The 25,370-nt window shown below is 34.0% G+C and overlaps 2 protein-coding genes across 8 annotated transcripts in view; both read left to right on the forward strand.

The window, feature by feature from the left end:
- Dally (division abnormally delayed) overlaps positions 1-22,786 on the forward strand; it is a 346,375-nt gene extending 323,589 nt beyond the window's left edge. The window contains exons 5-7 of the mRNA XM_064062229.1: positions 13,995-14,127; positions 21,027-21,183; positions 21,237-22,786. Coding sequence (XP_063918299.1) covers positions 13,995-14,127; positions 21,027-21,183; positions 21,237-21,403 — 457 coding nt within the window. The 3' untranslated portion in view covers positions 21,404-22,786. The remainder of the gene's footprint in view (positions 1-13,994; positions 14,128-21,026; positions 21,184-21,236) is intronic.
- Positions 22,787-24,021: 1,235 nt separating this feature from the next.
- The window catches only part of LOC135133773 (serine/threonine-protein kinase mig-15), a 55,945-nt gene continuing 54,596 nt past the window's right edge, over positions 24,022-25,370 (forward strand). For 6 of the 7 annotated variants that reach the window (XM_064062278.1, XM_064062282.1, XM_064062283.1 and 3 more), the window contains exons 1-2: positions 24,022-24,343; positions 24,527-24,592. In XM_064062278.1, the coding sequence (XP_063918348.1) occupies positions 24,278-24,343; positions 24,527-24,592 (132 nt within the window). In that variant the 5' untranslated portion in view covers positions 24,022-24,277. The remainder of the gene's footprint in view (positions 24,344-24,526; positions 24,593-25,370) is intronic. The other variant, XM_064062284.1, reaches the window with a different exon arrangement.

Here is a 25,370-nt window from a genome sequence, read left to right on the forward strand (position 1 = left end):
CTAATAAACTTTCACTTTTAAAGTTAAATTTGGCTTCGGATCTCTTCACGGAACTCTTCGTCTTATCATGGACGTTCATACCGTTTAGTATTTTTTTTTTAATTTGGACTAATAAAACTAAACTGATCGTGTCTTTCCAAAATTTGTAATTATTTTGGGTTTGGAATTTTGAATTTTTGTGATAATTTTACGACTAGTTTCATTCTCCTCTCTCAGGCCACACATTCAAAACATACACGTTGTAAATTATTGTTGAAAATAATGATAATAAAAGCTGTCAAAGGATTATCACGTGAATTTACATTGAGAATGGTTCTAACGTCGACTAAATCTTAGCCATAAACTGATATCAGACATCAGCTTGACAGTTTTATGATAAATAAAAAGTGATTTTTGCCTCGTTGCGGTGATTGTTTTCTCCGAAATTCTTTTAAATAAAAAAAAAGTCAGGAACCCCCAAGATTCTCTAATGTTAAAAAAGAAACTCAGAGATCCCCAAAATTCTTTCAAATTTTTCCAAACAAAAAAAACCGTCAGAGGCCCCAACTCATTCAAATTCTTCTAACGAAATAAATTTTCCGTCAGGAGCCACCAAGATTTTTTCAAATTCTTAAAAAAACCTCGTCCTCTAAGAAACAGTGTGAAGCCCCCAAGATTCTTTTAAATTAAAAAAGAAAACGTCAGAGGCCTCCCAGAATTCTTCCAAATGTTCCCAAAAGAACCCGTCAGGGGTTCCAAGATTCTTCCAAAATTTTCCAAAAAAAAAGATCCGTTAGGACCCCAAAAATTCTTTTAAATGTTAAAAAAAAAACGTCAAAAACGTCACGGACCCCAAGATTTTGTCAAATTAAAAAAAAAAACATCAGGAGGCCCGAAGATTTTTTCAAAATCTTGCAAAAAGAAATTCCAAGATTCTTAACAAATTTTTCAAAAAAAAAAAACAACCGCACGAGGCCTTCAAGATTTTTTAAAAATGAAATAAAATCAGGAACCCCAGAGATTCATTCAAATTTTTCCAAATAAAAAAACTGTCAGAGGCCCCAACATTCATTGAAATTCTTCTAAGTAAAAAAAAGTATGAAACCCTCAGGATTCTTTTAAATTTAAAAGAAAACATCAGAAATCTCAAAATTCTTTAAAAAAAAGTCAGCAGACCCCAAGATTGTTTCTATTTTTTTTCGTCAGGAGCTCCCAAGGTTTTTCGAAATGCTTCCAAAAGAACCCGTCAAGGACCCAAATTTGTTTAGGTTTAAATAAAAAACTTCGAAGACCCTAAATTCTTTTAAATTAAAAAAAAGTCATCAGGGATTCCAAGATTACTCCAAAAAAACATTAGGAGGCCCCAAAATTTTTTTCAAAATCTTGCAAAAAAATTCACTAGCCTCCAAAATTTTTTTAAATTTTTCAAGAAAAAAAATCGGAACTCTAAGATTCTTTTAAATTAAAAACAATGAATTTTTTTTGAAAAATTATTAACAATTTAAAAAAACGCACGAGGCCCTCAAGTTTTCTTCAAAATGTTATAAAAAGATAACCATCAAGGACCCCAAAATTCGTTCAAAATCTTCAAAAAAAAACGTCAAAAGTTCCGAAATTTTTTAAAATTCAAATAAAAAAACCGAAATCTTCGACATTCTCTAAAGTTAAAAAAAGAAACGATCAGAGGCCCCAACAAAATTCTAATTCTTCTAAATAAAAAAAAGTCTGAAATCCTCAAGATTCTTTTAAATTAAAAAAAAATCAGGAACTCCAAAATTCTTCAAAAAAAAAACATTTGAAGTCCCCAAGATTCTTTTAAATTAAAATAGAAAAAGCCCCAGGATTCTTCCCAATGCTTCCAAAAGAATCCGTCAGGGACCCAAATTCGTTTAAAATGAAAAAAAAACTTCGGAGACCCTAAATCCTTCCAAAATTTTTCAAAAAAAAAGATCCGTTAGGAACCCCCAAGTTTCTTTTAAATGTTAAAAAAAATACCGTCAAGGGCTCTCAAGATTTTGTCAAATTAAAAAAAAAACGGGGTCCTAGGATTTTTTTCAAAATTTTTCCAAAAAGAAAACCGTCAGGGGCATCAAAATTTCTTGAAATTTTTCCAAAAAAATTCAGTAGCTCCCACTATTTTTTAAATTTTTCAAGAAACAATCGGAACTCCAGTATCATTTACATTTTCAAAAAAACTGCCAAAAACGCCCAAGAATGTTTTGAAATTTTACAAAAAAAGAGCGGCCCACGACCTCCATGATTATTTTAAATGTTTAAAAAAAAATTGAAATTTTCAAGATTACTAACAGATTAAAAAAAAATCCGCACGAGACCCTCAAGTTTCTTTCGAAATGTTCTAAAGAGGAATCTATCAAGGACCCCAAAATTTGTTCAAATTCTTCAAAAAAAAAACTAGAAGCCCCAAGATTTTTTAAATTCAAAAGAAACTGTCAGGGCCCCCCAAGATTCTTTCAAATTTTTCGAAATATAAATAAAAGTCTGAAACTCATATTCTTTTAAACTTAAAAAAAAAATCATCAAAACCCCAAAATTCTTAAATAAAAAAAGTCAGGGTACCCCAAGATTTTTTCAAATTTTTCAAAAAAACTTTATCAGGGATCCAAAGAGTCGTTTAAATTCTTATAAAGAAACCCCTAAGATTCTTCCAAAATTCTTCAGGCGTTCCAAGATGGTTCCAAAATTTTCCAAAAAAAAAAGATCCGAGAGAGCATCAAAGGCTCCCAAGATCTTGTCAAATTAAAAAAAAAAGCATCAGGAGACCCCACGATAATTTTCAAAATCTTGCAAAAAGAAAACCGTCAAGGCGTCAAAATTTCTTCAAATTCTTCCAAAAAAATTCAGGAACCCTCAAATTTTTTTAATTTTTTAAGAAAAAATCGGGAACCCCAATATTCTTTTAAATTTTCAAAAAATAAACTGCCAGAAACGCCAAAGATTCTTTTAAAATTTTACAAATAAAGGGACCGCCGACCACCTCCATAATTATTTTAAATATTTAAAAAAAAATCAGAGGCTCCCAAGATTCTTCTAAATTAAAAAACAAAAATGAAATTTCCAAAATTCTTGACAAATTTAAAAAAAAAACCGCACGAAGTCCTCAAGTTTCTTGCAGATTGTTGTAAAAAGGAACCCTCAAAAAAAAACGACTGAAGATCCAATATTTTTACAATTCAAATAAAATTGAGGAACCCCCGAGATTCTCTAAAGTTAAAAAAGAAACGGTCAGAGACCTCCAAGATTTTTTCAAATTTTTCCGAACAGAAAAACCCGTCAGATGCCCCAACACTTATTAAAGCCCAAAATTGTTGTAAATAAAAAAAGTCTGGGGACCCCAAGATTGTTTCAATTTTTTTCCGGTAGAAGTCCCCAAGATTTTTTCTAATTCTTCATAAAAACCTCATCAGGGACTCAAATTTGTTTAAATAAAAAACTTCGAAGACCCTAAATTCTTTATAAAAATTTGTCAGGGGTTCCAAGATTCTTTTAAATGTTAAAAAAAAGTCCGTCAAGGGCTCCCAAGATTTTGTCAAATAAAAAAACATCAGGAGGCCCTAAGGTTGTTTAAAATTTTTCAAGAAAAAATCGGGAACCCAATATTCTTTTAAATTTTCAAAAAAAATAACTGTCAGAAACGCCCAAAAATTCTTTTAAAATTTTACAAAAAAAGGAACCGCCGACGACCTCCATTAGTCTTTTAAGTGTTTTGAAAAACCGTCAAGGGCTCCCAAGATTCTTTTAAATTTACAAAAAAAAACCTAAATCTCCAAGGTTCTTAAAAAGTTTTTTAAAAGAAAAACCGCACGAGTCCCTCAAGTTTCTTTCAAAATGTTCTAAAAGGAAATTATCAAGAAGCCCAAAATTCCTCCGAAAAATTCAGATACCTCAAGGATTTTAAAAAAAAATTTCAAGAAAAAAAATCGCCCGCAAGTTTCTTTCAAAATATTCTAAAAAGGAAACTGTCAAGTACCCCAAAATCCCGTCAAATTCTTCCAAAAAAAAAATGCCACAAGCCACAAAATTTTTTAAAATTCAAATAAAAAATCAGTAACCCCCAAGATTCCATTAAATTTTCAAAAAATTGATTCTTTCAAATTTTCCAAAAAAAAAGGTTTTTAAAGGTATAAAAAAAATCCAGGATCCTTTCAGATTTTTTCCTTTAGAAATCCTCAAGATTATTTCAAAATCTTCCAAAGAGAAAACCGTCGGGGGCCCAGAATTCGTCGAAATTGTTCAAAAAAAAAAACAATCCAAGACTTTTTTAACTTTTTCAAAAAACAAATCAGGAATCCTCAAGATACTTTTAAAGAGGCCCCCAAGATTCTTTACATGTTTTCAAAAATTCTTTTAAATTAAAAAAAAGTCAGAGGCTCACAAGATTGTTTCAAATTCTTAAAAGGAAACCATCAGGAAGCCCGAAGATTCTTTTTAATTAAAGAAAAAAAAAACAGGAATCAAGATTCTTTAAAATTTTTCCAAAAAAAAATCCTTCAAGAATTTCGCTATAATGTCAATTTCTAAAGCCCCCAAGATTCTTTTAAATTTGTCAAAAAAGCCTTAAGAACCCCGTAGATTCTTTAAAATGGAAAAAAAATCAAGCTACTTCCAAATTTTTCAAAAAAAAAAAATTGTTTATATATATATTTTTTTTTGATTAGGTACAGTTAGTTATTAAGTTTAAATGCATAAATTATGAAAAGACGGAAATAAGCGCTGTTAGGTTAAACCACGAAGGAGTCACAAAAGAGACTGACAAACGGGATTAACACTAATAGTCCAGTTTTTTCCCTGAATTCGCAAATCGACGTTTCAATTTCCCTAAATTGTTCGGAAAACGTTAATGTGAAGTATATCAAAATTTATATATTTATCTCAACTAAAACTTTAATGACTTTCTAAAAAACAACAAAACGTCTGACAACACATACCAAAAATAACAATGGATTCGGGGGTGTACATCAAACAAAACTTAGACCTTTGTTATACTGCGAGATCATTTCAATGGGAAAATAAACAGCGAATTCTTGACGAAGAACAATACCGAAATTGTGCGGTAGATGTGTTTGTTTTGCGAACATTTTCTACGAGTAAAAAGTTTCCCAGACTGAAATATCAATTATTCAAGAAAATGAAATATCGAAGTATCATACCCAAAGTTTGACGTGTTCGCACCTCATACACTTTTTCACTCCACCTTTGAAATATTTGCTAAGTTTCATTGCAAAACTTCGGGAGCTGTTTGACAACACTTTGACGCTCCTTGAACACGAGTGCCGCCATCTAAAGAAGTGCTTCGTAGCTAGAATTCCGATCCTCGAAAGTGTTAATTAATTAGTAAGTTGGATTATCCGTCTGTGTGTTTTTCAAGCTAAATTAAAAGTGCAATCAGATTTGTAATTTCTAGTAGTTTAAGTAATTACACAAATATTTAAGATCTTTTCTAAATTCGATTTGCTCGTTAAGCTATTGTGTGCTTATTTCATTGCTTATTGCAGTGTGAAATCACAGCTGTTTATTATAATTATAATTAAAGCAAACTTCAATATTTGCTTGTCGTTAACGATGAGAACCATCAGCAATCTTGCGGCGAAAGAACATCTATTAGACAGGGTGATTCTTGCGTAATAATGAGTACGAGAGAATTGGGAGGACACCTAGAATACGTCCCACAACTCAGCACACCACGAAAACCTCCACCACAGACACTTTGTCCCCTTTTTCGTTTTGTTTGCCTCTCCCTGTACGCGCACACAATCAAATTTGAATTACTCGAGGCATCTCGGGCAGAAAACGTTCGGTTGCGGATGTGCACATTGCGCGAAGCCGAGATTTGCGACGATATTCAAACGAGAAAATAAATAAGTTTTACGATATAGCGGATGCACTATGAATCCAATATGGTGCTCTTCCATTGAATCTCAAAAGAACAACTCGATTGTGCGGTCGCAAACTTCGCTACCGCCGCATTATTGTGGTTTTCGCCAGAATTTATCACGAGACCATCGGCAGCGACAGGTTTGAAATATGCGCGTACTCGAAGATTTAGATTTAATTTAGGAAGGGTTGGGAACGGAAAAACGAACGATACATTTGTAAAAATTTGGATTTTGTTTCGCCCCGTCGACTAAATCAGGAACCCGGTGAATTATTTCCGACCCCCTGCTGCGAGGAAACGCCCCCAAACAACCTAGCGATTTATCATTATTACAAAAAGTCTTTCTCTCGAGATTTCGCCGCTTTTTTCGCAGGCCTTTCGTTATGCGTATTTTATTCCCTTCAGGTTTCTTGGATGGAATTAGCGGCGGTGAATCACAGACTTCCTGCGAAGATTGATTTTTATTAAATTTAATATCATCCTTATTAAATTTTTTGTGTCTAGGGTTAGCGATAGACGGGGTGATTCTCAATGCCTTTGACGCTGTGGAGGTTAGGGTTGAAGTTTGAAGCATGACGTGCATTGTTACTAAATCGTTCAATCATATGACAAAATCAAGTGTGTGTGCGCTGTCTAGTGTCAGTTTCAAAATTTCGATAGTGTAATTGTGGTTTTCTAATAAAACGGGCATGCATTTGTTTCAGTTACAATACAATACAATGATACTAGATTTTTTCACAAACATTAATAGTTTTAAACAATAAAATTGACAATTTAACTTAATATACGATTTTTTTTTGAAAAATTTGGAAGTACCTTAAGGGCCGCTGATTTTTTTTTTTTTTTTCATTTTAAAAAGTCTACGGGGTTCTTAAGGCTTTTTTTGACAAATTTAAAAGAATCTTGGGGGCTTTAGAAATGTGACATAATAGTGCAGTTTTTTTTTGAAAAATTTTAAATAATCTTGGGGATTCCTGTTTTTTAAATTTAAAACATCTTGGAGCCTTCTAATTTTTTTTTTTTTTTTTATTTAAAAAGAATCTTCGGGCCCCCTGATGTTTGTCTTTTTAAGAATTTGAAACAATCTTGTGAGCCTCTGACTTTTTTTTAATTTAATAGAATCTTTGAAAGCATTTAAAGAATCCTGGGGACCTCTGACAATATTTGTTTTACAAATTTAAAAGTATCTTGAGGATTCCTGATTTGTTTCTGGAAAAAGTTAAAAATGTCTTGGAGGTTCCGTTTTTTTTTTTTTTTTTAAGAATTTGGACGAATTCTGGGGCCCCTTCTCTCTGTAAGATTTTGAAATAATCTTGAGCATTTCTAACGGAAAAAATCTGAAAGAAACTTGGACTTTTTTACACTTTTAAAAACAATCTTGTGTATTTCTGACGAATTTTTTTTGGAAAATTTGAAAGAATCAAATAGGCCTCCGACAGTTTTTTTTTTTTTTTGAAATTTAATGAAATCTTGGGAGTTACTGACTTTTTATTTGAATTTTAAAAATCCTGAGGTTTCTGGCATTTTTTTTTTTTTTCTTAGAAGAATTTGAACCAATTTTGGGGTCCTTAATACTTTCCTTTTTAGAGCATTTTGAAAGTAACTTAAAGGCGATTTTTTTTGAAAATTTTTAAAAAATCTTCGGGGCACCTGAATTTTTCCGAAGAATTTGAAAAATTTTGGCGCCTCTGACGGTTTTCTTTTTGCAAGGTTTTTAAAACAAGCTTAAGGCCTCCTGATGGTTTTTTTTAAATTTGACAAAACCTTGGGAGCCCTTGATGAACATTTAAAAGAATCTTGAGGGTTCCTAAAGGATCTTTTTTTTGAAAAATTTTAAATAATCTTGGGGATTCCTGTTTTTTTGTTTAATTTAAAACATCTTGAAGCCTTCTGATTTTTGTTAAGAATCTTCGGGCCTCCTGATGTTTTTCTTTTTTAAGAATTTGAAACAATCTAGTGGGCCTCTGACAATTTTTTTTTAATTTAAAAGAATCTTGGGACCCTGACGAGCTTTTTTTGAAAGCATTTAAAGAATCCTGGGGGCTTGACAATTTTTGTTTAGAAAATTTAAAAGAATCTTGAGGATTTCTGATTTGTTTATTGAAAAAGTTACAAAACTTGTGATTAATATAAATCTACTCCTGTTTGTAACTACCGGATGACTATTAATGATCGGAGCAGATTTTTCATTTGGCAATTCTGAATTATTGGTAGCAATGTTAGAATGTCAGTTTTAATATGTTGCCAACGTGACAAAAATCACAAACATTACTAGTTTTAAACAACAAAATTGACAATTTAACTTAGAAATTGTGAAAGCGATTGCGCTGAAATTGTGCACGGATTTTAAGGTAGTCGTGCACGTGGTAAATCGCTTAAAAACTCGATGACGTCATCGCAAAATTTAAATAACATTTTAAAACAGTTGTCGACGCAGTAAGCCATGATTGTGCAAGTCCAGCTTTAGATTTAGTTACAAAAAAAAGTAACTAGATGTCAATTTTGTCGGTTTGAAAAAAGTTCGTGATAACAACGACAAACGTTTCCTTTCATTTAAAAACGACATTGATTTTTTTAGAAAAATTAGTAAAATAAATCAATTCAAAATACACGTGTTTCTGACAAGACAGTTGAAGTGCCAACAAGGAATTTCATAATTTCAAAATTACTATCCGTGATGTATTGCCAACTGTATGTAAAATTTTCAAGGCCATCTGCGTCGACAACAATTTTTGAAATAACAATATTTGTCACTCATAAAAATTGATTGATGAATAAACAGATTCAAGATGAAACGTTAAGAGTTTTTTAATTTGGAGTTTGTTCTGCACTCCTGATGTGTGTGTGTTTTTTTCTTTTTTTTTTTTTTTTTTGGAAATGTTTGAATTAATCTTGAAGCCCCTAATATTTTCTTTTTGAAAGAGTTGCAACGAATGTTGGGGCGTTTTGCTTTGTAAGGGTTTAAAAGAATCTTGGGAATATATATTTTTTTAATCTTCGGGCCACTGGTATTTTGTTTTTGAAAAAGTTTCAAGGAAGCTTGGTGTTTTTTTAAGATTCTGAAATAATATTAGGACGCGTTGTATTTTGTTTTCGAAAAAGTTTAAGTGACCTCTAGTGTCTGTCTAGGAATGTGAAAAAATCTTGTGGCCACTGTGTTTTATCTTTAAAAGATCTTAGGGCTACTGGTATTTTGTTTTTGAAAGAGTTTGAAGAAGGTTCAAGAAATCTTGAAGTTTCTTCAAGATTGTGAAATAATCTTGGGAGCTTCTAGTGTTTTGTTTTGCCAAGAGTTTAAGGGACCCTAAGTGTCCTTTTCTAGGAATGTGAAAGAATTTTGCGCCCTAGTGTTTTGTTTTTAAAAAGATGTGAAAGAATCTTGGGGCCTTTCTTCTCCTTTATAAGAGGGTGATAGCATCTTGGAGAACTTTGATGTTTTCCTTTGAGATTTGGAGTAATTTTAGGAGCCAGTGGTGTTTAAAAAAGTTTCACGGACTCTTGGTGCTTTTTTAATATTGTGAAAGCATCTTGCAGCCCTAGTGTCTCTTTAGGAGAGGCTTGGTGTTTTTTCTTTTTTTTTCAGCATGTAAAAGAATTTTGCGGCTCTGGTGTTTTGTTTTTGAAAGGGTGTAAAATAATCTTGGGGTCGCTGGTGTTTTCGTTTTGAACAGATTTTAAAGGATCTTAGTGCCCCTTCATGTTTTACTTGAGGATTTGGAAGAATCTTGGGAGCGAGTGGTGTCTTTTTTTTAAGAATGTGAAAGAATCTTGGCAGTCCCTTGCCCTTGAGTTTGATCTTTGAAAAGTCTACTGGTGTTTTGCTTTTGAAAGAGTTTCAAAAAGTTTCAAGAACTTTTGGGTTTTTTTTTAAGGGCGTGAAAAAATCTTGGCAGTCTCGTGTGTTTTAGCTTTAAAAGGTCTTGGGGCTACTGAGTTTTGCTTTTGAAAGAGTTTGAAAAAGTTTCAAGGACTCTTGGGTTTTTTTAAAGACTGAAATAATCTTAGAGGCTTCTTGCGTTTTCTTTTTGAAAGAATTGTAAAGAATCTTGGGGGCACCTAGCATCTTTATCAAGAGCGTGAGAAAATCTTAGCAATCTCTTGTATTTTATCTTTGGAAGGTCTTGAGGCTACTGGAGTTTTGCTTTTGAAAGAGTTTGAAAAAATCTCAAGGACTCTTGTTTTCTTTTAAGATTGAAATAATCTCGGGGGCATCTTGGAGACCCCTATTGGATTAATTTGGAAATATTTGGAAGAATTTAAGAACCAGTTGTTTTTTTTTTTTTTAAGAATTGTAAATAACCTTGAGAGCCCTTTGTGTTTTATCGTTAAAACATTTTGGTGCTACTGATATGCTGTTTTTGAAAGAGTTTGAAAAAGCTTTCAAGGACTATGGGTATTTTTTACTTCTCGAGCGTAACTAAGGAAGTGTAATAATCGAGTCCATCGGACGAATTGCCACTTTTATGTTTTCTCGACGTTTCATGACCTTTTCAGTGCAAAAAACGTAGTCTCCCGTTTCCGTCTGTCTGTCTGTCTGTATCCATTTATATTAGACACGTAATCTCCGAAACTGCTGGACTGATTGTTGTCCAATTTTGTATGTATTTTAGAAATATCATGTAGGTGGTTAAATGCTAGCCAAAATTTGGCTACTTATCGCCTTCAACAATTTGATGACGCCATCTCATTCTTTGTTTTTTTTTTTTAATATATAGAATTTTTTTCAGCAACAGGATAGTTAAACATGTTTGCAGTTTCTTGTTGGGAAAAGAAGATTTCTTATATTAAGTAAAAAGGGACAAAATATAAGCCCCGCCCACCCACCCATTCTCAATTGTGATGAATATTTTATTCATGAGCTTAATCTTTGTTTTTTTTTTTTAATGTATAGAATTTTCTTTCAACAACAGAATAGTTAAACATGTTTTCAGTTTCTTGTATGGAAAAGAACACTTCTTGTATTAAAAAAAAATTTACAAAATATAAGCCCCGCCCACCCACCCCTTCTCAATTGTGATGAATATTTTATTCATCGTGAGCTTAATCTTTGTTTTTTTAATGTATAGAATTTTCTTTCAACAACAGGATAGCTAAAAATGTTTTCGGTTTCTTCTTGGGAATTGAAGACTTCGTATATGAAAAAAAAAATTGACAAAATATTAGCCCCGGCCACTCACCCCTTCTCAATTGTGATGAATATTTTATTCATCGCGAGCTGGTAGGGCGGAGTTTAGCTGCAAAATTCTCATTTCTCTACAAGAAATTACCATATGAAATATGTATGTTTTTAAAAGGGTAAAATTTTTTAGATAAATATTGATGTTACAATTAAACTCTGCCCTACAGGCTGATTAGGAATGAAAATCTCATCACAATTGAGATCGGGACGGGTGGGTGGGGCTTAATCTTTGCTTTTTTTTTTTTTAATATATAGAATTTTCTTTCAACCACAGAATAGTTAAATATATTATCAGTTTCTTGTTGGGAAAAGAAGACTTCGCATATTAAGAAAAAATGTACCAAATATAAACCCCGCCCACCCACCCCTTCTCAATTATAATGAATGCTTTATTCATTGTGAGTTGAAGGGTGGAGTTTAGTTGCAAAATCCTCATTTCTCTACAAGAAATTACCATATGAAATATATATGTTTTTAAAAGGGTAGAATGTTTTCAAGAAATATTGATGTTACAATTAAACTCCGCCCTTCGCTCTGATTAGGAATGAAAAACTCATCACAATCGAGATAGGGGCAGGTGGGTGGGGCTTAATTTTATTTTTTTTTTTAATATATAGAATTTTCTTTGAATAACAGGATAGTTAAATATATTGTCAGTTTCTTGTTAGGAAAAGAAGACTTCGCATATTAAGAAAAAACAGACCAAATATAAGCCCCGCCCGCCCACCCCTTCTCAATTGTGATGAATTCTTTATTCACCGTGAGTTGAAGGGCGGAGGTTGATTGAAAATCTTCATTTCTCTACAAAAAATTAGCATATGAAACATGTTTCTAAAAAGGTAGAATTTTCTAGAGAAATAGTATGTTACAATTAAACTCCGCCCCTCGTCTTATTAGGAATGAAAAACTCATCACAACTGAGATCGGAGCGGGTGGGTGGGGCTTAATCTTTCTTTTCTTCTTTTTTCCTTTCTATACATAGTTTTCTTTCAACGATTTTTTGCCGCAAAGAACAAGAGATATTATAATAAAAAACATAAAGTTAATCTATTATTCAATAATTTTGGACTGTACTCCTAATGTAAGTCGTTTTTCTCGAAAAACTGAAGAAATGAAAAACTGAAACAAAAATTTCAAATAGGAAAAATTAAAAATTGAAACTCGAGAAACACAAATCGAAAAATTGCAAAATCTAGAAATTGAATTGAAAAGTTGAAAAATTAAATTTAAACTTCAACTCGAAAAAATGAAGGAACAAAATAAATGAAAAACTGAAGAAAAAATTCAAGTCTAGGTTTATACTTTATAGAGGTTATCAGAAAACAAAAATCGCAAAAAAAAGATAATTTTCAGAGAAATGGGATTTTCTGTTGAAATAACCTTCGACCCATTTTTTTAAGATTGTGACAGCATCTTAGAGGTTTGGTTTTTTTTTCTCAGAATCTGAAAAAATCTTGAGAGCCTCTTGTGGGAGAATTGTAAAGAATCTTGGCGGCACCTAGTATTTTCCAAGAGCGTGAAAAAATTGTGGCAGTGTCTGTTGTGTTTTATCTTTAAAAGATCTTGTGACTACTGGTGTTTTGCTTTTAAAAGAATTTCAAGTACTAACTCTTGGGTCTTTTTTAATACTGTGAAATAATCTGGGGGCTCCTAGTGTTTTCTTTTTGGAAGAATTGTAAAGAATCTTGGGGCACCTCTAGTATCTTTTAAAAATCTTTTATCAATATTTTGTGTTTTATCTTTAAAAGGTCTTGGTGCTACTGGGGCTTTGCTTTTGAAAGAGTTTGAAAAAGTTTCAAGGACACTTGGGTTTTTTTAAGACCGAAATAATCTTGGGAGCTTCTTGTGTTTTCTTTTTAGTAGAATTGTAAAGAATCTTGGGGGCACCTAGTATCTTTTTCAAGAGCGTGAAAAAATCTTGACAGTCTCTTATGTTTTATCTTTAAAAGGCCTTGGAGCTACTGGAGTTTTGCTTTTGAAAGAGTTTGAAAAAGTTTCAACGACTTTTGTTGTTTTTTTTTTTTTTTTTTTTATATATATATAATACTGTGAAATAATCTTGGGGGCTTCTTGTGTTTTCTTTTTAGAAGAATTATAAAGACTCATGGGGGCACCTAGTATCTTTTTCAAGAGCGCGAAAACATCTTGACAGTCTCTTATGTTTTATCTTTAAAAAGTCTTGGAGCTACTGGGGTTTTACTTTTGAAAGAGTTTGAAAAAGTTTCAAAGTTTTTTTTAAGACTGAAATAATCTTGCGGGCACTTGGTATCTTTTTCAAGAACGTGAAAGAATCTTGGGGTCTCGCAGTGGCTTCTGACATTTTTTTCTTCAAAAAATTTGAAAGTCTTTGGAAACTCAAGTGCCTTTTTTAAGAATCTGAAGGAATTTTGGCAGTTCCTTGTCTTTTATTTTTGAGTGTTACTCTTTTTTTCAGAAGAGATACAAATTTTGGCAGGTCATAAATTTACACCAAGTATCTTTAAATGAGCTTTTTTTTAATATGTAGTGTGAAAAAAAAAAATAACAATGTATGCTTGACTAAAAAGGTTTTTTTAGAAAAAGACAAAAATATATATTATGTAAGCTGAAGATAGGCATTTACACTTCCTGTCAAAGTTATGTCAGAATTTTTTTTTTCTGGTAGTTCCACATTTTTAAAGTATTTGTTTTAAATAAATATTCATTAAAAATAATGTTGTTTCATGTAAGGTATGTTCTTAAGAAGAGTCCTTACGGAAGAAACGGTTGTTTCGAAAGTTAAGATAAGCATATTTTCGACTTTCCTTTAGAATGTTGTCCATATTTTTGAACCACACTTTATAACATGTTCATACTTTGTAAGTACTAATAAGTCGTAATAAGTCTTCCTAAGCTACAAGACTTATTACAAATTTTTATAACAATAATTGTTTGTTCTATTAACTGATGTTTCTTTCTTTTCAGGTACACCAAAATGGTGGTGGATGTTGGCCTTGACATGCAAAAGTACAACCCCGAAGTGAAACCGATGACGAATCTGCAGAACGTTGATCCTCGCGTCGCCGATCTCGTTGACAAATTGCGACATGTTCATCATGTAGGTTTTCCACCCCTATTTCTTGTTAACCTTTATTACCCTTATTTAATTGACATAACCATACATCTCCATGTATCACTCTTTGTTCTAATTCGAACTGTACACCTCGAAGCGCCCTTGAAAAGCGGCCATTCATCACGAAATCGCGTTATCTTAATAGAGTAAATAAATCAAATTGTGTAAGTGTTCATTTAATACCGGACGAATTTGACTCCGGAGCTCAAAATCGTCGGATGGTGTACTGTTAGCGACCTGTCACTACTGTTGTTGACGTAACAAAGATTAAATTGCAAGAAAAATGGTGCCTGAATACAACGTAGCCAACCGTTCCGGAAAAATTATAGCTTGCGAAGAGGTAAACGTATACGGCTGATGTTATTCAAAACAATTACTATAAACGGAAACCCGGTGCAATTCGCCGAAACGTTTAAATATGAAAATCCAATTGCATTATAAATTGGCGTGTTTTTGTTCGCGTTTTCAGTTTCTGGAACGGTTATTCGGAACATGTAGATTGAATTACAATGCCAACAATACTATCAACTAAATAATTTTGCAGCTTTGTTTCCGAACAATTGAAAAATAGAAAAGCAGTTGAAAGGAGTTAATTTTGTATAAAATGCCACTATAATACGGTCTGCGTGTCTGCGTTATTGCAGAAAATGCGTCACGGGCGCGAATGAATTGTTTAATTGATGCGAAAATGGGAAAACTACGTACAAAGTGAAAGCGTCATAACGCTAAAATAAAATATTCGGTATATTGCCTTGTTCATTTCATATAAATACAGAGTTTTTAAATAAACATTTTTTGAGGATTTATCTTTTTCAAATTTTCAAAAAAATGTTTCATAGTTAAAAACAAATTAAACAAAAGTTCTATCAGATGGACATTTTTTGGTTTGAAAAATTCATCACCCACCCACGGGTGGGCGGGGCTTAATCATTGGTTTTAACCTCAAATATTCCCCATTTTATCTGTTGCCAACTGTTCAAGTGAAAACACCAAATTCGATAAGTACGTTTCACACTAAACAAATTTTTTTTTTATATTTTTAATAAAAAAGACATTGCCCCCCCCCCCCCCCCCATTATTTAAACCCTCGGAAAAAACACACTCGGAACCTACAAATTCTTTCATAATCTTTTTAAAAAGACAAGAGGTCTCCGAGATTCTTCCGTACTCTTTTCAAAAAAACACTTGGAATCTCCGAGATCCTTTCATGATCTTTTAAACAGGCATTCGGGACATCCGAAATTGCGTCATATTCATTTATAATAGACAGTTTCGTTCGTGATCTTTTTAAAAAAGACACTAGGGGCCCCCAACATTCTTTAGTAATCTTTTTAAAGAATCAAACAAGTACGAATTTAGCAATCAAGCCCCGCCCCTTGATTTGACAACAAATTAAAGATTCAGCAAAATGGAGGAAGGGAGGGTGGGTGGGGTTTAATCATTGGCTTCTTTTTTGTAATGTACATGGTTTTCTTAAAAAAAAAAGATACGTAATTTTAACCTGAAATTTACCATTTTATGTTTTAATTATTTTATTGTTGAAAGAAAACTGTAAATTACGGAAAGCAACTCGGTGGATATGCCCCACCCACCCGCCCCACTTCCATTGTAATCAATATTCTTATTCGTTGTGTGACGAGGGGCGGAGCTTAAACACAAAGTTTATAGTTCTCTAAAGAAATTACTACGTGAAACATGTTTAAAGTATCGTGTTGTTGAAGAAAAGAAAAAACTAAAAAAATAGGCACCACCCACCCGCCCCGATTTCAGTTATGATAAATCTTTCATTCGTTATGAGATCGGGGGTGGAGCCTAATTGTAAAGCCCATACTTTTGAGAAATGGTCGCATTGAAGAAAATAGACCATTTTGAGTAAAAAAAAATTAGTCCATGAATATTCTTCAAGTCAAAGGGTAAGCCCCACCCACCCGCGCTAACCTAATTGTGATTAATTTTTTTATTCGTCGTGAGACGGGGGGCGGAGCTTAAATGAAAAGTTCGTAAGTGTCATAATCATTTAAAATTGACACACGCGGCCCTCGAGATTATGCCAAAATTATTTAAAATAGACACTTTGGGTCCCAAGATTTCTTCATAATCTTCTTAAAGAAGATACCCAAAACCCACGAGATTATTCAATAATCTTTGTAAACAAACAAATATGACAACAAATGAAAAATTCGTCACAATTGACAAAGGGACGGGTGGATGGGGCTTAATTATTCATTCGCTTCTTTTTGTTAACATATATACATATATATGTAGTTTTCTTTCAACAATACGAAACTTAAAAAATTGGGACACCCGAAATTGTGGCATAATAATCTAAAAAAAAATTCGTGGCCCCTAAGATTCCTTCATAATCTTCTTAAAAAAAGACACTCAAGACGCCCGAGATTCTTTAATAATATTTTCAAAGAATCAAACAAATATGAATTTTGCAATTAAGCTTCGCTCTCGATCTGACAACAACTGAAAATTCATCGAAATGGAGATAGGGCGGGTGGGTGGGGCTTAATCATTGGCTTCTTTTTCGTAATGTACATAGTTTTCTTTCAAAAACAATACATAATTTTAATCTCATTCACGATTGTATGTCTTAAATATTTTATTGTTGAAAGAAGACTATGTATATTACGGAAAGAAAATGGAAGGATATGCCCCACCCACCCGCCCCACTTCCATTGTGATCAATATTCTTATTAGTCGTTAGACGGGGGGCGGAGCTTAAACGCAAAATTCATAGTTCTCTAAAGAAATTACAATGTAAAACATGTTTCAAGTATCGTGTTGTTGAAAGAAAACTGCACATTTAAGAAAAAGAAGTCAACAAATAGACCCCGCCCACTCTACCCGATTTCAGTTATGATGAATATTTCATTTGTTATGAGATCGAGGGGTGGAGCCTAATTGCAAAGTCCATAATTTTGAGAAATAGTGGCATTGTAGAAAATAGACCATTTTAAGGAAAAAAAAAATAGAGCATGAATGTTCTTCAAGTCAAGGGGTAAGCCCCACCCACCCATCCCATCTCCATTGTGATCAATTTTTTTATTCGTTGTGCGACGGGGCGGAGCTTAAATGATAAGTTCGTAACTGTTATAATCATTTAAAATTGACACACGTGGCCTTCGAGATTGTGTCAAAATCATTTAAAATAGACACTTGGGACCCCAAGATTCCTTCATAATCTTCTTAAAAAAGACACCGACATTCTTTAATAACCTCTTTAAACAAACAAATACGAATTTTGCAATTAAACTCCGCCCTTCGAGCTGACGATCAATGAAAAATTCGTCACAAATGAGAAAGGGGCGGGTGGGTGGGGCTTAATTAAGCATTGGTTTCTTTTTCTTAATATTATATATATAGTTTTCTTTAATCAACACGATACGTAAAACATAATTTTAACCTCAAATTCACCATTATAATTATGTTTTAAATATTTTATTGTAGAAAGAAAACTGTGTATATTACGGAAAGAAAATAGAAGGATATGCCCCACCCACCCGCCCCATCTCAATTGTGATTAATTTTTTTATTCGTCGTGGGACGGGGACGGAGTTAAATCAAAAGTTCGTAAGCGTCATAATCATTTAAAATTGACACACGTGACCTTCGAAATTGTGTCAAAATCATTTAATTGACACTTGTGGCTTCCGAGATTTCTTCATAATCTTCTTAAAAAAGACACTTGGGACCCCCGAGGTTCTTTAATAACCATTTGAAATAAACAAATATGAATTTTGCAATTAAACTCCGCCCTTCGATCTAACAACAAATGAAAAATTCGTCGCAATTGAGAAAAGGGCGGGTGGGTGGGGCTTAAATAATCATTGGTTTCTTTTTCTTAGCATATGTGTATAGTTTTCTTTCAACAACATTAAACTTAAACCATTGGGACCCCCGAAATTGTGTCATAATAATGTAAAAAAAATTCGTGGCCACCTAGGTTCCTTCATAATCTTCGTAAAAAAAGACCCTCAGGACGTCCGAGATTCTTTAATAATATTTTCAAAGAATGAAACAAATATGAATTTTGCAATTAAGCTCCACCCTCGATCTGACAACAAATGAAAAATTCGTCACAATTGAGAATGGGGTGGGTGGGTGGGGCTTAATTAACCATTGGCTTCTTTTTCTTTATATTGTATAGTTTTCTTTCCACATCACGATACTTAAAACATAATTTTAATTTCAAATTAACGATTTTATGTTTTAAATATTTTATTGTTCTAAGAAATCTATGTATATTATATATTGTTGAAAGAAAACTGCACATATTAAGAAAAAAGAGTCAACAAATAGGCCCCGCCCACCCGACCCGATTTTAATTATGATGAATATTTCATTTGTTATGAGATGGATGGGTGGAGCTTAATTGCAAATTTCATACTTTTGTGGAATAGTCTTGTTGCAGAAAATAGACCATTTTGAGAAAAAATGGGGCATGAATATTCTTCAAGTCAAGGGGTAAACCCACAGACCCTCCCCATCCCAATTCTGAGTAATTTTTTTATTCGTCGGAGACGGAGGCGGAGTTACATTAAAAGTTCGTAAGCGTCATAATCTATGGTCATAATTATTTAAAATTGACACCCGTGGCCCTCTCGATTGTGTCAAAATCATTTAAAATAGACACTTGGGACCCCAAGATTCCTTCATAATTTTCTTAAAAAAGACACCGAGATTCTTTAATAATCTCTTTAAACAAACAAATATGAATTTTGCAATTAAACTCCGCCCCTCAATCTGACAACAAATGAAAAATTCGTCACAATTGAGGAAGGGCGGGTGGGTGGGGCTTAATTAATCATTCGTTTCTTTTTGTTAACATATACATATATAGTTTTCTTTAAACAATGTAATACTTAAAGCATTGGGGCGCCGAAAATTGTGTCATAATCATTTAAAATAAACATACGTGGCCCCCGAGATTCCTTAATAATCTTTTTAAATAAACAAATTGCATTTTGTAATTAAACTCCGCTCCTCGAGCTGACGACAAATGAAAAATTCGTCACATTTGAGAAAGGGGCGGGTTGGTGGGGCTTAATTAAGCATTGTTTTTTTTTTTCTTAATATTATATATATATATATATATATATATATTTCTTTCATTAACACGATACGTAAAACATAATTTTAACCTCAAATTCACCAGTATATGTTTTAAATATTTTATTGTTGAAAGAAGACTATGTATATTACGGAAAGAAAATAGAAGGATATGCCCCACCCACCCACCCCATCTCAATTGTGATTAATTTTTTATTCGTCGTGGGACGGGGGCGGAGTCAAATGAAAAGTTCGTAAGCGTCATAATCATTTAAAATTGACACACGTAGCCTTCGAAATTGTGTCAAAATCATTTAATTGACACTTGTGGCCCCCGAGGGTTTTTAATAACTGTTTTAAATAAACAAATATCAATTTTCGCAATTAAAGTCCGCCTTTCGATCTGACAACAAATGAAAAATTCGCCACAATTGAGAAAGCGGCGGGTGAGTGGGGCTTAAATAATCATTGGTTTCTTTTTCTTAGCATATGTGTATAGTTTTCTTTCAACAAGATTAAACTTAAACCATTGGAACCCCGGAAATTGTGTCACAATAATCTAAAAAAGAAATTTGTGGCCACCTAGATTCCTTCATAATCTTCTTAAAAAAAGACACTGAGGACGCCCGAGATTCTTTAATAATATTTTCAAAGAATCAAACAAATATGGATTTTGCAATTAAGCTTCGGCCTCGATCTGACAACAAATGAAAAATTCATCAAAATGGATATAGGGCGGGTGGGTGGGGCTTAATTAATCATTGGCTTCTTTTTCTTAATATTATATAGTTTTTTTTCAACAGTACGATACTTAAACATCATTTTAACCTCAAATTCAGCATTTTATATTTTAAATATTGTATTGTTGAAAGAAAACTATGTATATTACGAAAAGAAAATCGAAAGGTATGCCCCGGCCACCCGCCCCACTTCCATTGTGATCAATATTCTTATTGGTCGTTACACGGGGGGCGAAGCTTAAATGCAAGTTCATAGTTCTCCACAAGAAATTACTGTGTGATGCATGTTTTAAGTATGGTGTTGTTAAAAGAAAACCGCACTTATTAAGAAAAAAGTCAAAAAATAAGCTCCACCCACTCGCTCCGATTTCAATTATGAATCTTTCATTCGTTATAAGATCAGGGGGGTGGAGCTTAATTGCAGCAAAGCTTATACGTTTGAGCAATGGTTGTATTGTATAAAATAGACCATTTTGAGGAAATCTCAATTGTGATTAATTTTTTTATTCGTCCTGACACGGGGGGCGGAGCTTAAATGAAAAGTTCGTAAGTGTCATAATCATTTAAAATTGACTCACGTGGCCCTCGAGATTGTGTCACAATCATTTAAAAAAAATAGATACTTGGCGCCTCAAGATTCCTTCATAATCTTCTTAAAAAAGACACTTGAGACCACCGAGATTCTTTAATAATCTTTTCAAAGAATGAAACAAATATGAATTTTGCAATTAAGCTCCACCCTTGATCTGACATCAATTGAGAATGGGGCGGGTGGGTGGGGCTTAATTTATCATGTTTTTTGTTCTTAATATTATTTAGTTTAAATTAAAATAGACACTTGTGACTCCCGAGATTCCTTCATAATCTTTTTAAAAAAGGCACTGTAACAAAAGATCTAAAATACATAACGGTTCTAGAAGATTTGCTCTAAAATATTCGTTTGACTGCCAACTGTTTAGCACAAAAAGTACTAAAATATTTAGTAAATTTGCAATAAATTTTCTCTTCTTTCTGCTCCAAAAAATTTAGTGCTAATCATTGTTTTTCAGTGGATATTAAATTTTGAATCTTCATATTTTTTTTCAGATGGCTATGTCGTCAATAGGTTCCACTGGCGCTGAGGTGGACTACATGCAACGCGACGGTTTCGAAGGTTCCGGTTCTGGAAACGGCCCAGACGATGACAACGACGACGAATACAACCCCACCGGATCCGGTTCAGGCACCGGTGCAATACCTGAAGGTAAACGTCATAATTTTTGTCTTCGCACCAACACTAATTCTTGTGTTTTGCAGAAGAGCCCCGAAATATTAACAACGTGCACGCATCCCCAGGTCCCAAGAACACAGACTCCTCCTCCAAGAACAAGCAATCAACGACCACCACTGCCGGAGACGCGTCGACTCTTCAGTCCTCTATATTCTTGTCCCTTGCTCTCCTCCTACTCGCAAGACTACATTAGAGACTTTAACGAGAACGACTAGACTTTAAAGTGAGATTTTTGTTCTGAGGAAAGTGTAGAAGAGGAAGATGTTTCTATATTGTTGTTGACGTTTGACGGATTGAATAGGCCTGGATTTATATTTACAAAGAGAAACCGGAGGCAGATTTAAGAATTGGCTGTTTATAAATCTAAATATTTATTGTATGTAATAGGACATTTAGACGCGATCTATAAATGTAAAAACGTGTTTAGGAGCCCCATCCGATTTCCCCATCATTGTAAATAGCTGATTGTTAGCGTAAATGATGAGACTGTATGTAGGTGTTTAGGATTTTATTTTTTATCGAGTTGCCAATCTAGAATAACGCTTCCTTGCCTCTGAGGCAGATTCGTTTCATAGTTGGCCGAATTATCCAAAACCGCCAGATTTCTTCTCCTGGACTGATGCATCTAGTCTGAATGCCATAATAATTTTAGTTTCTCGCCTCGCGGAATGTGGCGCTTGCGAGACGACGTGGAATCGACGTCTCGGCAACGTCGCATGCTTGTGTGAGGTCTAGGCGCTCAAGACGCTTCATCGCGGCAACTATGAAACGAAACCTTACACTATAGTTGTTTTGGTCCTTGGTTCGGACGAAAATTTTGATTGACAGTCAATTGTTTGATTCTTTTGATTGTTGATGTATTTTAAAAATACAAATGTCTTTCCAATTGGGTAGTTACAAAGTAAAGTGTGGAGCTTTATTTTGTGGTTAGTTATTTGTGTGCAGAACAAACCGTGGAAAACTAAAAGTATGGAAGAGCGTGGTTGTGTGTAGATATGTAGTTTTATAGGAATATTTGTATTCTTTAAATTATTTTGAGAATTGTCTGTGATTGAACTATTTTATTATTTAATTAATTGTAAAATTTAATGAACTCAAATTATTTACGCGACTACGAAATTTAAAAGAAAGTGTCTGTTTTTATAAAACAGAGTGATTGGCTCTTAATCTTTGTACAGTGAAAAGTTGAATTATGGCGAAAGTATATAAGCTAGTTATCGAAAAGTTATACATGTAGGATTCTTAATATGTTATCGCTGGAAATCTCGGCGGATAATGTGTAGATAGAAGCTATAATATTAGAAGATAATCAAGTTTTTTCATTTTTTAAGTGTTTTTATTAATTTTGCTTTCTGCCGTCACCTTTCGTAATATTTTTGCATATCATATTTAAGCAATAAGTCCGACGGATCCGTATTTAAAAATATTTAAATTTTATGCTCACTAACAAAAATTTCGCATCGAAATTCGATTAACTACTAGTCTTAGAATTATGTTTAAATCTGCAATTTTTATTTATAATTATTTGTATTATACGCCTCTATTTTGGTAGAATAAATTCATAGCTGCCTTTTTTAATCATTGTTTCTGTTCTCCTACACCTCACATGCAACTCAATCATTCCACGTTTAATCTTAAACTTAAAAGTGCCAAAGGGGACAATTTAAAGATGAATAATCCCGCACACTCTTCACTATTAATTGATTGCCCAACGGCGTCACGCTCCACCAATAAAACCACGCTATTAATGGCCACGCACTTCTTTTGCGATTGATAAATTTTACAATGCAGCTGCTCGACAAGAAAATAAAAACTTATTACAATGTTGTAGCAACGTTTCGACATCTGCAAACTAGAAAATGGGCACATGTATTCTCAAGTTTATGGGTGGTTTTATGGCTGACCATTAGTTTTAACAGCCTCACTGTAAAAGGTCAGCGTTATGGCGAAGATTAGCCAGTAATGTGAGGGTCAACATATCTGACTTAAGTAGATAATTTTTATGGACAATACAATGTGCAGTTGTGCATTGTTTTGTCATTAAGATGTCTGCGTGGTTCAAGAAGCTGAGAGGTTCAAAGTACTGATGATCAGGAGATTGTTGATTGAGATGATTAAAGAGGGTGCTGAGGCGACTTTTACCCAAAAATATGTGACTCTGTGACAGTTTTTATTATATTTTTAAGCACAGTGGTCAAATCGGTTTATTTTTGTGGCGCTATCTGTCGTGAAGGCAAGGAAATACAACATCGAAACGTCATTTTGTAGCTACTCCAAGGTTCTGTGTTGAGGTTCTTGTTATTAGATTTATATTAATGACATTGTTGACGTATGTTAGGAAAAATATAATCCGCTCTCTGAATCATAAGTAGTAAGACATCAGTCGTAAAATATTTGCAATTTGTTTAAAGTAGTAAGACAAAAGTCAAATTCAGTAGTGAGCAAATGACGAACTGAAACATTGCTTGCTCATTTTTTAACATAATTGTTATAAACAACAATAAAAACATTTGAAAACTGGAGAAAAACCAATTATTGTAAGTAAATAGTTTGCCGCAACCCACAATACACCGGTGTAAACTGAGTCATCGGTCTATCGCCTCCACAAAACCGTAATTTTCGCAAAAATGCAGACTTTTACAAAAATGGTAGACGAAAAGTCGTGAAATTATTCATTGTGTGCTACCATAGTCCGAATTTTCGTTTTCTGGGTGTTGAGAGCGGTCTAATTCGTGTTTCTTTCTTTCGATTTTGATTTTGGCGGTTTCGCGACGCATGCGCCCCTGCCGGCACTCGTGCGAAGGATGGTAAATTCTGCTGTCTGTCGATCTCTGTGGCAGACAGTAGAAGGGTGCGCCGAACATGTTTCATGTGTGTGTAGTGCAGACAATTTTTTTGTTGAAAATGTGTTTTATACCTTAAACTAGTGTGATATTAGTGTTAAATCAGGCAATCATCACCGCGGACTGTAATGTGTTTCATACGTTTCCCCGTGTACACCTAAGCACACACACACCACGAAAACCATCATTATTTTGGTAATCATTCTTGAACAACAAAACTCAAAATGGCGCATCAAATGCCCCCATCGGTGAACTGTTCGCTGGACGAAATCGACCTAACCGCCCTCAAAGTAAGTACCATCTAAAACGTCCCATATTTTCGCCCATCGCCTCCGTCCAGCCGGCCATTTTGTTCCTAGCCGTCTTTTTTCCATGTAAACATGTCATCTTATTTTGGGTGTGTGAGTGATTCATTTTTGTTTCGCGACACGCATTCTTGATTGGGGCAATAATCGAGTGCATTGTCCTTGCAGGATCCCGCAGGAATCTTCGAGCTGATCGAGGTCGTGGGCAATGGGACCTACGGACAGGTTTACAAGGTAAGAATTCGGGAAGTCGTCTCGTCGTGCTTCCCATGGAGAAACAATAGCCAATCATTAGTGTTAACAGCCTCCTGCGATGATAATGCTAAATTAGCCGAGCCAGTTTCACACCCGCCCATCGGCCGTGTTGTCAAACTTTGGCTTGCAGAAAACTGACAGGCGATTACGTGCCCGCGGGTTTTATTTCCAGTAATAAAAGCGAATTTGTTTATTGTGAGTCACGCGTTACGATTTTGTTTTTGCACGTCAGTGCAACCACAGCCTCCGAGATCGGAATTAGGTGTAATTGACGACCACTATCGTTCATTATCTTAGACAAAAAACTGTTTTGTTTTGGCATTGAACGAGCGATCGTCATTGTTTGGATGGAGCCCGAGGGCTTCAAACACCGAAGAACGTCACTACAAGGTGTTAACTTTTTTTTGTGCTTCGAACGCCCACGATGGACATTCTCAGGGCCGCTTTTTAAAAGTCAATAACAACCAAATTGATAAATTGGTCAATTAGTGAATCTAACGATTTGCGAATAGTGGTGGTCGTTGCATGTATGAATTTTGGAGGGGATGACAAAGTACGGAGTAGGAGGTGGTGTGCCACCCTTCCGAGGTCTTTGCTTACTACGGAAGAAAATATTTTGCCGCTTGGTAATGGCAGTGGACTTGACTACAATCGAGACACTGTTGTCAATTCGTGCTCCACTAGCGAACAAATCAGATTCTTACAATAATTACGTAAATAACCTTCAAACAAGTACCTTCAAATATCAAAATTACGT

Source organism: Zophobas morio, unplaced genomic scaffold (genome assembly GCF_036711695.1).
Source record: "Zophobas morio isolate AGI-343-1 ecotype UQ-CSIRO unplaced genomic scaffold, CSIRO_AGI_Zmor_V1 ptg000022l, whole genome shotgun sequence".
Lineage (NCBI taxonomy): Eukaryota > Metazoa > Arthropoda > Insecta > Coleoptera > Tenebrionidae > Zophobas > Zophobas morio.